General features: G+C 49.0%; 1 protein-coding gene across 1 annotated transcript in view; it reads left to right on the plus strand.

The window, feature by feature from the left end:
* The window catches only part of LOC112239891 (AT-rich interactive domain-containing protein 4B-like), a 180,945-nt gene that overhangs the window by 147,143 nt on the left and 19,231 nt on the right, over positions 1–14,571 (plus strand). Inside the window, 2 exon segments of the mRNA XM_042305847.1 lie at positions 54–1,004; positions 1,404–1,641. Coding sequence (XP_042161781.1) covers positions 54–1,004; positions 1,404–1,641 — 1,189 coding nt within the window.

Consider the following 14,571-nt stretch of genomic DNA (forward strand, 5'->3'; position numbering starts at 1 on the left):
AGGAGGAGGGCCAGGGGAGGAGAGAGGAGGAGGAAGGCCAGGGGAGGGAGAGAGGAGGAGGAAGGCCAGGGGAGGAGAGAGGAGGAGGAAGAGGGCCAGGGGAGGAGAGAGGAGGAGGAAGAGGGCCAGGGGAGGAGAGAGTCGGACCAGCAGGAGGAGGCTCTTCTAGTAGCAGCTCTGACGATGAGGGCGGAGCACCACCTCCCACTGATACCAAACAATCAGAGACCGACCGAGAGAGAGAGCAACCCAGTTCCTGTCCAAAATCCAAACCTTCCCCCTCCAAGAAGTACAACGGCATGAAGGACAAGACCGACAAAAGAGGCGGGAGTGGCAATGGCGCCCGCCCTGCGGGATTCTGGGATATTCCTGAGAAGAGGGCCAAGATGGCTGCTACAGTGGATGAGAGGGAGAGGCAGGTGGGTGGGGGGCGCACCAAGGGCCAGAAGGATGTGTGGTCCAGTATTCAGGCCCAGTGGCCCAAGAAGACCCTGAAGGAGCTGTTCTCTGACTCCGACACAGAGGCTGCTAACTCCCCTCCTCCCCCTGGAACGGCCCAGTCCTTCTCATCAGGCCTGGAGGAGAGGGAGAGTAAGGGGGAGCGGAACGGGGATGGAGACGAGGCAGGAGGAGGCCCGGAGAGGGAGGACCCTGGGACCTCAGAGGAGAACCAGGAGAAGGAGGAGCAGGAGGAGTTCCCCCCCAGCGGCTCTAACTCAGTACTCAACACCCCTCCTACAACCCCAGAGTCCCCCTCCATGGAGGGTATTAGTAGTGGAGCCATTGCGCAAAGCTCTGGGACTGGTTCAAACTGGACTCAGCCCTCCTCTCCTCCCCTCTCCACAGGGACCCCTGCACTGTGTAAAACCCCTTCCTCTGACCCCCTGACTCCAGGATACCCCAACCCCCTCACTCTGAGGTTGACTCCAGGACACCCCAACCCCCTGACTCCAGGACACCCCAACCCCCTGACTCTGGGGTTGACTCCAGGACAACCCAACCCCTAACTCCAGGACACCCCAACCCCCTATCCCCAGGACACCCCAACCCCTAACCCCAGGACACCCCAACCCCTAACTCCAGGACAACCCAACCCCTAACTCAAGGACACCCCAACCCCTGACCCCAGGACACCCCAACCCCCTGACCCCAGGACACCCCAACCCCTGACCCCAGGACACCCCAACCCCCTGACCCCAGGACACCCCAACCCCCTGACTCCAGGACACCCCAATCCCTGACTCTGGGGTTGACCCCAGGACACCCCAACCCTCTAACTCCAGGACACCCCAACCTTCTGACCCCAGGACACCCCAACCCCCTGACCCTAGGACACCCCAACCCCCTGACCCTAGGACACCCCAACCCCCTGACCCTAGGACACCCCAGCCCTCTAACTCCAGGACACCCCAACCCCTGACCCCAGGACACCCCAACCCCTGACTCCAGGACACCCCAACCCCCTGACTCTGGGGTTGACCCCAGGACACCCCAACCCTCTAACTCCAGGACACCCCAACCTTCTGACCCCAGGACACCCCAACCCCCTGACCCCAGGACACCCCAACCCCCTTCCGGGTCACAGTGAGACAGAAAGCAGTACGGTGGACGTGGAGAGTCTGGACCAGGACTTACCCCCAGGTAAGCAGTCTGGGAGGGGAGCTGCAGGACCAGGACTTACCTCCAGGTAAGGGGGTGGGGTGGCAGGTTGCCTAGTTCAGGGGTCTACACTATGGAGACAGTAGATATACAGTGGAGCACATTGTTTTCCTCACAAATGGGGAAAACAATGAAAACAACGGCACCGTTTTGTTGCTCACGGAGAAGTGGGGGTGGCTCCTAACACTCCCCGACACTGTTTTGTTCCTCGCGGAGACGTGGGGGTGGCTCCTAACACGCTCCGACACCGTTTTGTTCCTCGAGGAGACGTGGGGTGGTTCCTAACATGCTCCGACACCGTTTCGTTCCTCGCCGAGACGTGGGGTGTCTCCTAACACGCTCCGGCACCGTTTCGTTCCTCACGGAGATGTGGGGTGGCTCCTAACACGCTCCGACACCGTTTTGTTGCTCACGGAGAAGTGGGGGTGGCTCCTAACACTCCCGACACTGTTTTGGTCCTCGCGGAGACGTGGGGGTGGCTCCTAACACGCTCCGACACCGTTTTGTTCCTCGAGGAGACGTGGGGTGGCTCCTAACACGCTCCGACACCGTTTTGTTCCTCGCGGAGACGTGGGGGTGGCTCCTAACACGCTCCGACACCGTTTTGTTGCTCACGGAGAAGTGGGGTGGCTCCCAAATCAAATCAAATCAAATCAAATTTTATTTGTCACATACACATGGTTAGCAGATGTTAATGCGAGTGTAGCGAAATGCTTGTGCTTCTAGTTCCGACAATGCAGTAATAACGAACAAGTAATCTAACTAACAATTCCAAAAACTACTGTCTTATACACAGTGTAAGGGGATAAAGAATATGTACATAAGGATATATGAATGAGTGATGGTACAGAGCAGCATAGGCAAGATACAGTAGATGATATCGAGTACAGTATATACATATGAGATGAGTATGTAAACCAAGTGGCATAGTTAAAGTGGCTAGTGATACATGTATTACATAAGGATGCAGTCGATGATATAGAGTACAGTATCTACGTATGCATATGAGATGAATAATGTAGGGTAAGTAACATTATATAATGTAGCATTGTTTAAAGTGGCTAGTGATATATTTACATCATTTCCCATCAATTCCCATTATTAAAGTGGCTGGAGTAGAGTCAGTGTCATTGACAGTGTGTTGGCAGTAGCCACTCAATGTTAGTGGTGGCTGTTTAACAGTCTGATGGCCTTGAGATAGAAGCTGTTTTTCAGTCTCTCGGGCCCAGCTTTGATGCACCTGTACTGACCTCGCCTTCTGGATGACAGCGGGGTGAACAGGCAGTGGCTCGGGTGGTTGATGTCCTTGATGATCTTTATGGCCTTCCTGTAGCATCGGGTGGTGTAGGTGTCCTGGGGGCAGGTAGTTTGCCCCCGGTGATGCGTTGTGCAGACCTCACTACCCTCTGGAGAGCCTTACGGTTGAGGGCGGTGCAGTTGCCATACCAGGCGGTGATACAGCCCGCCAGGATGCTCTCGATTGTGCATCTGTAGAAGTTTGTGAGTGCTTTTGGTGACAAGCCGAATTTCTTCAGCCTCCTGAGGTTGAAGAGGCGCTGCTGCGCCTTCCTCACAATGCTGTCTGTGTGAGTGGACCAATTCAGTTTGTCTGTGATGTGTATGCCGAGGAACTTAAAACTTGCTACCCTCTCCACTACTGTTCCATCGATGTGGATGGGGGGTGTTCCCTCTGCTGTTTCCAGAAGTCCACAATCATCTCCTTAGTTTTGTTGACGTTGAGTGTGAGGTTATTTTCCTGACACCACACTCCGAGGGCCCTCACCTCCTCCCTGTAGGCCGTCTCGTCGTTGTTGGTAATCAAGCCTACCACTGTTGTGTCGTCCGCAAACTTGATGATTGAGTTGGAGCGTGCGTGGCCACGCAGTCGTGGGTGAACAGGGAGTACAGGAGAGGGCTCAGAACGCACCCTTGTGGGGCCCCGTTTTGTTCCTCGCGGAGACGTGGGGTGGCTCCTAACACGCTACGACACCGTTTTGTTGCTCACGGAGAAGTGGGGGTGGCTCCTAACACTCCCGACACTGTTTTGTTCCTCGCGGAGACGTGGGGGTGGCTCCTAACACGCTCCGACACCGTTTTGTTCCTCGAGGAGACGTGGGGGTGGCTCCCTAATACGCTCCGACACCGTTTTGTTCCTCGAGGAGACGTGGGGTGGCTCCTAACACGCTCCGACACTGTTTTGTTCCTCGCGGAGATGTGGGGTGGCTCCTAACACGCTCCGACACCGTTTTGTTGCTCACGGAGAAGTGGGGGTGGCTCCTAACACGCTCCGACACCGTTTTGTTCCTCGAGGAGACGTGGGGTGTCTCCTAACACGCTCCGGCACCGTTTCGTTCCTCACGGAGATGTGGGGTGGCTCCTAACACGCTCCGACACCGTTTTTGTTGCTCACGGAGAAGTGGGGTGGCTCCTAACACTCCCCGACACTGTTTTGGTCCTCGCGGAGACGTGGGGTGGCTCCTAACACGCTCCGACACCGTTTTGTTCCTCGAGGAGACGTGGGGGTGGCTCCTAACACGCTCCGACACCGTTTTGTTCCTCGCGGAGACGTGAGGGTGGCTCCTAACACGCTCCGACACCATTTTGTTGCTCACGGAGAAGTGGGGGTGGCTCCCAAATCAAATCAAATCAAATCAAATTTTATTTGTCACATACACATGGTTAGCAGATGTTAATGCGAGTGTAGCGAAATGCTTGTGCTTCTAGTTCCGACAATGCAGTAATAACGAACAAGTAATCTAACTAACAATTCCAAAAACTACTGTCTTATACACAGTGTAAGGGGATAAAGAATATGTACATAAGGATATATGAATGAGTGATGGTACAGAGCAGCATAGGCAAGATACAGTAGATGATATCGAGTACAGTATATACATATGAGATGAGTATGTAAACCAAGTGGCATAGTTAAAGTGGCTAGTGATACATGTATTACATAAGGATGCAGTCGATGATATAGAGTACAGTATCTACGTATTCATATGAGATGAATAATGTAGGGTAAGTAACATTATATAATGTAGCATTGTTTAAAGTGGCTAGTGATATATTTACATCATTTCCCATCAATTCCCATTATTAAAGTGGCTGGAGTAGAGTCAGTGTCATTGACAGTGTGTTGGCAGTAGCCACTCAATGTTAGTGGTGGCTGTTTAACAGTCTGATGGCCTTGAGATAGAAGCTGTTTTTCAGTCTCTCGGGCCCAGCTTTGATGCACCTGTACTGACCTCGCCTTCTGGATGACAGCGGGGTGAACAGGCAGTGGCTCGGGTGGTTGATGTCCTTGATGATCTTTATGGCCTTCCTGTAGCATCGGGTGGTGTAGGTGTCCTGGAGGGCAGGTAGTTTGCCCCCGGTGATGCGTTGTGCAGACCTCACTACCCTCTGGAGAGCCTTACGGTTGAGGGCGGTGCAGTTGCCATACCAGGCGGTGATACAGCCCGCCAGGATGCTCTCGATTGTGCATCTGTAGAAGTTTGTGAGTGCTTTTGGTGACAAGCCGAATTTCTTCAGCCTCCTGAGGTTGAAGAGGCGCTGCTGCGCCTTCCTCACAATGCTGTCTGTGTGAGTGGACCAATTCAGTTTGTCTGTGATGTGTATGCCGAGGAACTTAAAACTTGCTACCCTCTCCACTACTGTTCCATCGATGTGGATGGGGGTGTTCCCTCTGCTGTTTCCTGAAGTCCACAATCATCTCCTTAGTTTTGTTGACGTTGAGTGTGAGGTTATTTTCCTGACACCACACTCCGAGGGCCCTCACCTCCTCCCTGTAGGCCGTCTCGTCGTTGTTGGTAATCAAGCCTACCACTGTTGTGTCGTCCGCAAACTTGATGATTGAGTTGGAGGCGTGCGTGGCCACGCAGTCGTGGGTGAACAGGGAGTACAGGAGAGGGCTCAGAACGCACCCTTGTGGGGCCCGTTTTGTTCCTCGTGGAGACGTGGGGTGGCTCCTAACACGCTCCGACACCGTTTTGTTGCTCACGGAGAAGTGGGGGTGGCTCCTAACACTCCCCGACACTGTTTTGTTCCTCGCGGAGACGTGGGGGTGGCTCCTAACACGCTCCGACACCGTTTTGTTCCTCGAGGAGACGTGGGGGTGGCTCCTAATACGCTCCGACACCGTTTTGTTGCTCACGGAGAAGTGGGGTGGCTCCTAACACGCTCCGACACCGTTTTGTTCCTCGCGGAGACGTGGGGGTGGCTCCTAACACGCTCGGACACCGTTTTGTTCCTCGAGGAGACGTGGGGGTGGCTCCTAACACGCTCCGACACTGTTTTGTTCCTCGCGGAGATGTGGGGGTGGCTCTTAACACGCTCCGACACCGTTTTGTTGCTCACGGAGAAGTGGGGGTGGCTCCTAACACTCCCCGACACTGTTTTGTTCCTCGCGGAGAAGTGGGGGTGGCTCCTAACACTCCCCGACACTGTTTTGTTCCTTGCGGAGACGTGGGGGGCTCTAACACGCTCGGACACCGTTTTGTTCCTCGAGGAGACGTAGGGGGCTCCTAACACGCTCCGACACCGTTTTGTTTCGTTCCTCGCGGAGACGTGGGGGTGGCTCTAACACGCTCCGGCACCGTTTCGTTCCTGGCGGAGACGTGGGGTGGCTCTAACACGCTCCGGCACCGTTTCGTTCCTGGCGGAGACGTGGGGGTGGCTCCTAACACGCTCCGGCACCGTTTCGTTCCTCGAGGAGACGTGGGGATGTTTCCTAACACGCTCTGACACCGTTTCATTCCTCGCGGAGACAACATTTTAGCCTGATTAGAATTCCCTCCAAAAGGTATTTTTTTGTATTAATAACTACCGCTACACGGTTAAAAACAGCTGGTATCCTTTTCTCTATTTTAGCTGTTATGGGAGTGAATACATTGAAGCAGCATATTAAACTGGGATAATGTTGTAGGTTACACTGGCAAGTAGGCTTAGAATATTTGCCAGGGCAAATTATTTATAAATCGTATTATTTCACATGGGAGAGATGTGGGAACCTAAAAAGGCTAGCTTGCTTGCCGTTTTTAGTCAGCTAGCTAGCAAGCTGCTGGTGGACCAAACAAACAGCCAACTGGCAGACACAAAACACGGTCATGTAAATCAAACCTAAACTTTCATTACATGTAGGCCAAACTATTATTTAAATATGCAATTGGTTTTCTTTCAAATTAGTTTACAGTGGTGATCTTTTCAACGTGATACATCTTTGCCTACCTCAAATAGGATACAACAACAGGAAATTCTCTATCACGTTGCTATTTGAAAGTCAAGAAATGAATGGACCCATGTCATGTTACCGAAAGGTGTCCCCTTCTCCAGAAACTCTATAGCCAAGCACACACTCGTATGTAGATCAATGTGAAGAGGTCTGTACTACTACTGCTCCACTGTTCTACCTAGTCATTATTTGTACCCACCTGGTGTCCCAAGTCTATTAGTCCCTGATTAGAGCGGAAGAATGAAAACCAGCAGTGGAACTGGCTTGAGGTATAGATTTGAATTTGAGATGCCTAGTGGTTAGAGAAGCAGGCCAGCAACTGGATGGTTGCCGGTTCGAATCCCATGTCCGACTGCACTAACATCTCCAAGGAAATGTGTGTGTGTTCATATATATCGGAGGGCCATTGTACAGCAGAATACCAATTTCCGTCTCATATGGATCAGTAAAGGCTTCTTGTTCAGCCCAGGAGCAACACCATGTGGGGGAAGGATCCCCCTCCTCCCAGAGTAAAGCCTTGTTCAGACCATGAGCAACACCATGTGGGGGAAGGATCCCCCTCCTCCCAGAGTAAAGCCTTGTTCAGACCAGGAGCAACACCATGTGGGGGAAGGATCCCCCTCCTCTCAGAGTAAAGCCTTGTTCAGACCAGGAGCAACACCATGTGGGGGAAGGATCCCCCTCCTCTCAGAGTAAAGCCTTGTTCAGACCAGGAGCAACACCATGTGGGGGAAGGATCCCCCTCCTCCCAGAGTACAGCCTTCCTCCCAGACGGTCCACGTAACCTGTCCTCCTCTCACAGCCACTCCAACTCTACCTGCAGTCTGGAGTTCAGTAGTAGCAGTCGGCACGGCAACACTGAACACAAAATCCAAAACGTACCTACAGTTCAGCTATCAGGCTTCTTTATGGTATTGCAGAGAAATGTTCAGATCTGAATAGTTATGGGTGTGAGGGCCTAGAGATGCCGACTCAATTGATGGTGGATATTTTATGTAATTTTAAACCAAATCAGGAACATGAGTGTTAAATAAATGAAATGGCAGGGATATCTTTACCGAGGATTTATTCTCCATCCAGACCTACTTCGTGTAATGAAATGGTTTGAAGTTACCGGAGTCCTTGGCAATTCAGATAAATTACTCTTACCAGGGCTCTACAGAGCCACTATTTTACTGGCTTATATACGCCTATATATTTTGCTGTGAAACCAGTGCACCTGGAAAATGAAGGATTCTTGCTTGAATACCTCAAACATTTTGCTCCAGAATTTTTTTTGAGTCGACATTTTTCAATTTCCAGGCAGTCGTGCTACTAAGTTCTCCTGACTAAGTTGTGGTAGTGTCCCTCTCGTTCGATTTCTCCCCCTCTGCTTTCAACACCTCTAGAGCAGGGATGGGCAATGGACGATTTTATCATGAATTTATTTTAATTTTTTTAGACCATGTCATGATGTTTTTATTTTATTTCCCCTTTATTTAACCAGATAGACCAGATCACCTTTATTTTAACCAGGTAGACCAGATCACCTTTATTTAACCAGGTAGACCAGATCACCTTTATTTAACCAGGTAGACCAGATCACCTTTATTTAACCAGGTAGACCAGATCACCTTTATTTAACCAGGTAGACCAGATCACCTTTATTTAACCAGGTAGACCAGATCACCTTTATTTAACCAGGTAGACCAGATCACCTTTATTTAACCAGGTAGGCAAGTTGAGAACAAGTTCTCATTTACAACAGCGACCTGGCCAAGATAAAGCAAAGCAGTTCGACAGATACAACGACACAGAGTTACACATGGAGTAAAACAAACATATAGTCAATAATACAGCAGAAAAATAAGTCTATATACAATGTGAGAAAATGAGGTGAGATAAGGGAGGTGAAGGCAAAAACAAGGCCATGGTGGCGAAGTAAATACAATATAGCAAGTTAAAAAAAACTGGAATGGTAGATTTGCAGTGGAAGAATGTTCAAAGTAGAGATAAATCAAATCAAATTTTATTTGTCACATACACATGGTTAGCAGATGTTAATGCGAGTGTAGCGAAATGCTTGTGCTTCTAGTTCCGACAATGCAGTAATAACCAACAAGTAATCTAACTAACAATTCCAAAACTACTGTCTTATACACAGTGTAAGGGGATAAAGAATATGTACATAAAGATATATGAATGAGTGATGGTACAGAGCAGCATAGGCAAGATACAGTAGATGGTATCGAGTACAGTATATACGTATGCATATGAGATGAATAATGTAGGGTATGTAACATTATATTAGGTAGCATTGTTTAAAGTGGCTAGTGATATATTTTACATCATTTCCCATCAATTCCCATTATTAAAGTGGCTGGAGTTGAGTCAGTGTCAGTGTCAGTGTGTTGGCAGCAGCCACTCAATGTTAGTGGTGGCTGTTTAACAGTCTGATAGCCTTGAGATAGAAGCTGTTTTTCAGTCTCTCGGTCCCAGCTTTGATGCACCTGTACTGACCTCGCCTTCTGGATGATAGCGGGGTGAACAGGCAGTGGCTCGGGTGGTTGTTGTCCTTGATGATCTTTATGGCCTTCCTGTAACATCGGGTGGTGTAGGTGTCCTGGAGGGCAGGTAGTTTGCCCCCGGTGATGCGTTGTGCAGACCTCACTACCCTCTGGAGAGCCTTACGGTTGTGGGCGGAGCAGTTGCCGTACCAGGCGGTGATGCAGCCCGCCAGGATGCTCTCGATTGTGCATCTGTAGAAGTTTGTGAGTGCTTTTGGTGACAAGCCGAATTTCTTCAGCCTCCTGAGGTTGAAGAGGCGCTGCTGCGCCTTCTTCACGATGCTGTCTGTGTGAGTGGACCAATTCAGTTTGTCTGTGATGTGTATGCCGAGGAACTTAAAACTTGCTACCCTCTCCACTACTGTTCCATCGATGTGGATAGGGGGGTGTTCCCTCTGCTGTTTCCTGAAGTCCACAATCATCTCCTTAGTTTTGTTGACGTTGAGTGTGAGGTTATTTTTTCTGACACCACACTCCGAGGGCCCTCACCTCCTCCCTGTTGGCCGTCTCGTCGTTGTTGGTAATCAAGCCTACCACTGTTGTGTCGTCCGCAAACTTGATGATTGAGTTGGAGGCGTGGCCACGCAGTCGTGGGTGAACAGGGAGTACAGGAGAGGGCTCAGAACGCACCCTTGTGGGGCCCCAGTGTTGAGGATCAGCGGGGTGGAGATGTTGTTGCCTACCCTCACCACCTGGGGGCGGCCCGTCAGGAAGTCCAGTACCCAGTTGCACAGGGCGGGGTCGAGACCCAGGGTCTCGAGCTTGGAGGGTACTATGGTGTTGAATGTCGTTTAGCTCAGTTACCTTAGCTTTCTTGGGAACAGGAACAATGGTGGCCCTCTTGAAGCATGTGGGAACAGCAGACTGGTATAGGGATTGGTTGAATATGTCCGTAAACACACCGGCCAGCTGGTCTGCGCATGCTCTGAGGGCGCGGCTGGGGATGCCGTCTGGGCCTGCAGCCTTGCGAGGGTTAACACGTTTAAATGTCTTACTCACCTCGGCTGCAGTGAAGGAGAGTCCGCATGTTTTCGTTGCAGGCCGTGTCAGTGGCACTGTATTGTCCTCAAAGCGGGCAAAAAGTTATTTAGTCTGCCTGGGAGCAAGACATCCTGGTCCGTGACTGGGCTGGTTTTCTTCTTGTAGTCCGTGATTGACTGTAGACCCTGCCACATACCTCGTGTCTGAGCCGTTGAATTGAGATTCTACTTTGTCTCTGTACTGACGCTTAGTTTGTTTGATAGCCTTGCGGAGGAATAGCTGCACTGTTTGTATTCGGTCATGTTACCAGTCACCTTGCCCTGATTAAAAGCAGTGGTTCGCGCTTTCAGTTTCACGCGAATGCTGCCATCAATCCACGGTTTCTGGTTAGGGAATGTTTTAATCGTTGCTTTGGGAACGACATCTTCAACGCACGTTCTAATGAACTCGCACACCGAATCAGCGTATTCGTCAATGTTGTTATCTGACGCAATACGAAACATCTCCCAGTCCACGTGATGGAAGCAGTCTTGGAGTGTGGAGTCAGCTTGGTCAGACCAGCGTTGAACAGACCTCAGCGTGGGAGCTTCTTTTTTTAGTTTCTGTCTGTAGGCAGGGATCAACAAAATGGAGTCGTGGTCAGCTTTTCCGAAAGGAGGGCGGGGCAGGGCCTTATATGCGTCGCGGAAGTTAGAGTAACAATGATCCAAGGTTTTTCCACCCCTGGATGCGCAATCGATATGCTGATAAAATTTAGGGAGTCTTGTTTTCAGATTAGCCTTGTTAAAATCCCCAGCTACAATGAATGCAACCTCCGGATAAATGGATTCCAATTTGCAAAGAGTCAAATAAAGATAGATAGAAATAATGGGGGTGCAAAGGAGCAAAATAAATACAGTAGGGGAAGAGGTAGTTGATTGGGCTAAATTATAGATGGGCTATGTACAGGTGCTGTAATCTGTGAGTTGTTAGGACAGCTGAGATAAGGGAGGACTTTACCTAGCAGGGTCTTGTAGATGACCTGGAGCCAGTGGGTTTGGCGACGAGTATGAAGCGAGGGCCAGCCAACGAGAGCGTACAGGTCACAGTGGTGGGTAGTATATGGGGCTTTGGTGACAAAACAGATGGCACTGTGATAATAAATTGGATGCAATCTGAGTAGGGTATTGGAGGCTATTTTGTAAATGACATCGCCGAAGTCGGGGATCGGTAGGTTGGTCAGTTTTACATGGGTATGCTTGGCAGCATGAGTGAAGGAGGCTTTGTTGCGAAATTCTTGCAAATTCTAGATTTAACTTTGGATTGAAGATGTTTGATGTGAGTCTGGAAGGAGAGTTTACAGTCTAACCAGACACCCAACACAACTATTTGTAGTTGTCCACATATTCTAAGTCTGAACCGTCCACAGTAGTGATGTTGGACGGGCGGGCATGTGCAGGCAGCGATCGGTTGAAGAGCATGCATTTAATTTTACTTGTATTTAAGAGCAATTGGAGGCCACAGAAGGAGAGTTGTATGGCATTGAAGCTCGTCTGGAGGGTTGTTAACACAGTGTCCAAAGAAGGGCCAGAATGGTGTCGTCTGCGTAGAGGTGGATCAGAGACTCACCAGCAGCAAGAGCGACATCATTGATGTATACAGAGAAGAGAGTCGGTCCAAGAATTGAACCCTGTGGCAACCCCATAGAGACTGACAGAGGCCCGGACAACAGGCCCTCCAATTTGACACACTGAACTCGATCAGAGAAGTAGTTGGTGAACCAGGCGAGCAATCATTTGAGAAACCAAGGCTATTGAGTCTGCCGATGAGGATGTGGTGATTGACAGAGTCGAAAGCCTTGGCCAGATTGATGAAAACGGCTGCACAGTATTGTTTCTTATCGATGGCGGTTAAGATATAATTTAGGACCTTGAGCGTGGCTGAGGTGCACCCATGACCAGCTCTGAAACCAGATTGCATAGCGGAGAAGGTATGGTGGGATTCGAAATGGTCGGTAATCTGTTTGTTGACTTGGCTTTCCAAGACCTTAGAAAGGCAGGGTAGGATAGATATAGGTCTGTAGCAGTTTGGGTCAAGAGTGTCCCCACCTTTGAAGAGGGGGATGACCGCAGCTGCTTTCCAATCTTTGGGAATCTTAGACGACACGAAAGAGTTTGAACAGGCTAGTAATAGGGGTTGCAACAATTTCGGCAGGTCATTTTAGAAAGAAAGGGTCCAGATTGTCTAGCCCCACTGATTTGTAGGGGTCCAGATTTTGCAGCTCTTTCAGAACATCGGCTGACTGGATTTGGGAGAAGGAGAAATGGAAGGCTTGGCTGAGTTGCTGTGGGGGGTGCAGTGTTGTTGACCGGGGTAGGGGTAGCCAGGTGGAAAGCATGGCCAGCTGTAGAAAAATGCTTTTTGAAATTCTCAATTTTAGTGGATTTATCAGTGGTGACAGTGTTTCCTATCATCAGTACAGTGGGCAGCTGGGAGGAGGTGTTCTTATTCTCCATGGACTTTACACAGTCCCAGAACTTTTTGGAGTTTGTGTTGCAGGAAGAACATTTCTGCTTGAAAAAGCTAGCCTTGGCTTTTCCAACTGCCTGTGTATATTGGTTTCTAGCTTCCCTGAAAAGTTGCATATCATGGGGTCTGTTCGATGCTAATGCAGAACATCGTAGGATGTTTTTGTGTTGGTTAACTTCTTGGCGCATCCATCCCGTTAGTGGGATCATTTTCGTCAACATCCGCTGAATTGCAGAGCGCCAAATTCAAATTCAATTACTAAAAATATTTAATTTTCTTGAAATCACAAGTGCAATAGAGTTTGATAAAGATTATTTTTATATCCAAAAACCTCCATTTGGTTGGTACATTTTGTTCAGAAATCCACAGGTTCCAAATCTTCCAAATAGTGTCCGTAAAGTTCGTAGAAACATGTCAAACGTTTTTTATAATCAATCCTCAGGTTGTTTTTACAATAAATAATCACTAATATTTCAACTGGACTGTAGCTTTTTCAATAGGAGAGAGAGAGAAAATGTCTTCTCCAAGCTGTTGCGCATGCAAAACTCTGCTGGCACCCAGCCATCCACTGACGCGATGTAATCGTTATCGCTCATTTTTCAGAATAAAAGCCTAAAACTTTGTCTAAAGACTGTTCACATCATGTGGAAGCCATAGGGAAACTGGTTGATATCCCTTTAAATGGAGGGAAGGCATGCAATGGAACAGGGGGATTCGTTCTTAGGCACTTCCTTGTTGGATTTTCCTCAGGTTTTCACCTGCAATATCAGTTCTGTTATACCCACAGACAATATTTTGACAGTTTTGGAAACTTTAGAATGTTTTCTATCCTAATCTGCCAATTATATGCATATTCTAGATTCTGGGCCTGAGAAATAGGCAGTTTCATTTGGGTACATTTGGGTACTGCCCCCTACACTCAACAGGTTAACCTGTCTAGGCCAAGCGTTCCGCTAGCGGAACCCTACCTCAACATTGCGCTGAAAAGGCAGTGTGCGAAATTCAAATATACTTTTTATAAATATGTAACTTTCACACATTAACAAGTCCAATTGAGCAAATAAACATCTTGTTAATCTACCCATCATGTCCAATTTCAAAAATGATTTACAGCGAAACAAAAACACAGCCATTTTCCAGCCAAAGAGAGGAGTCACAAAAAGCAGAAATATAGATAAAATGAATCACTAACCTTTGGTGATCTTCATCAGATGACACTCATAGGACATCATGTTACACAATACATGTATGATTTGTTCGATAATGTGCATATTTATATCCAAAGCACAGCTGGGGGCAGAGGGTGGTCGATAGCAGGCGGCAACGGTGAGAGACTTGTTTTTGAGAGGTGGATTTTTAAAAGTAGAAGTTCAAATTGTTTGGGTACAGACCTGGATAGTAGGACAGAACTCTGCAGGCTATCTTTGCAGTAGATTACAACACCGCCCCCTTTGGCCGTTCTATCTTGTCTGAAAATGTTGTAGTTAGGGAACGAAAATTTCAGAATTTTTGGTGGTCTTCCTAATCCAGGATTCAGACTCGGCTAGAACATCCGGGTTGGCAAAGTGTGCAAAAGCAGTGAATAGAACAAACTTAGGGAGGAGGCTTCTAATGTTAACATGCATGAAACCAAGGCTATTACGG

This window comes from Oncorhynchus tshawytscha, linkage group LG25 (genome assembly GCF_018296145.1).
Source record: "Oncorhynchus tshawytscha isolate Ot180627B linkage group LG25, Otsh_v2.0, whole genome shotgun sequence".
NCBI classification, from domain to species: domain Eukaryota; kingdom Metazoa; phylum Chordata; class Actinopteri; order Salmoniformes; family Salmonidae; genus Oncorhynchus; species Oncorhynchus tshawytscha.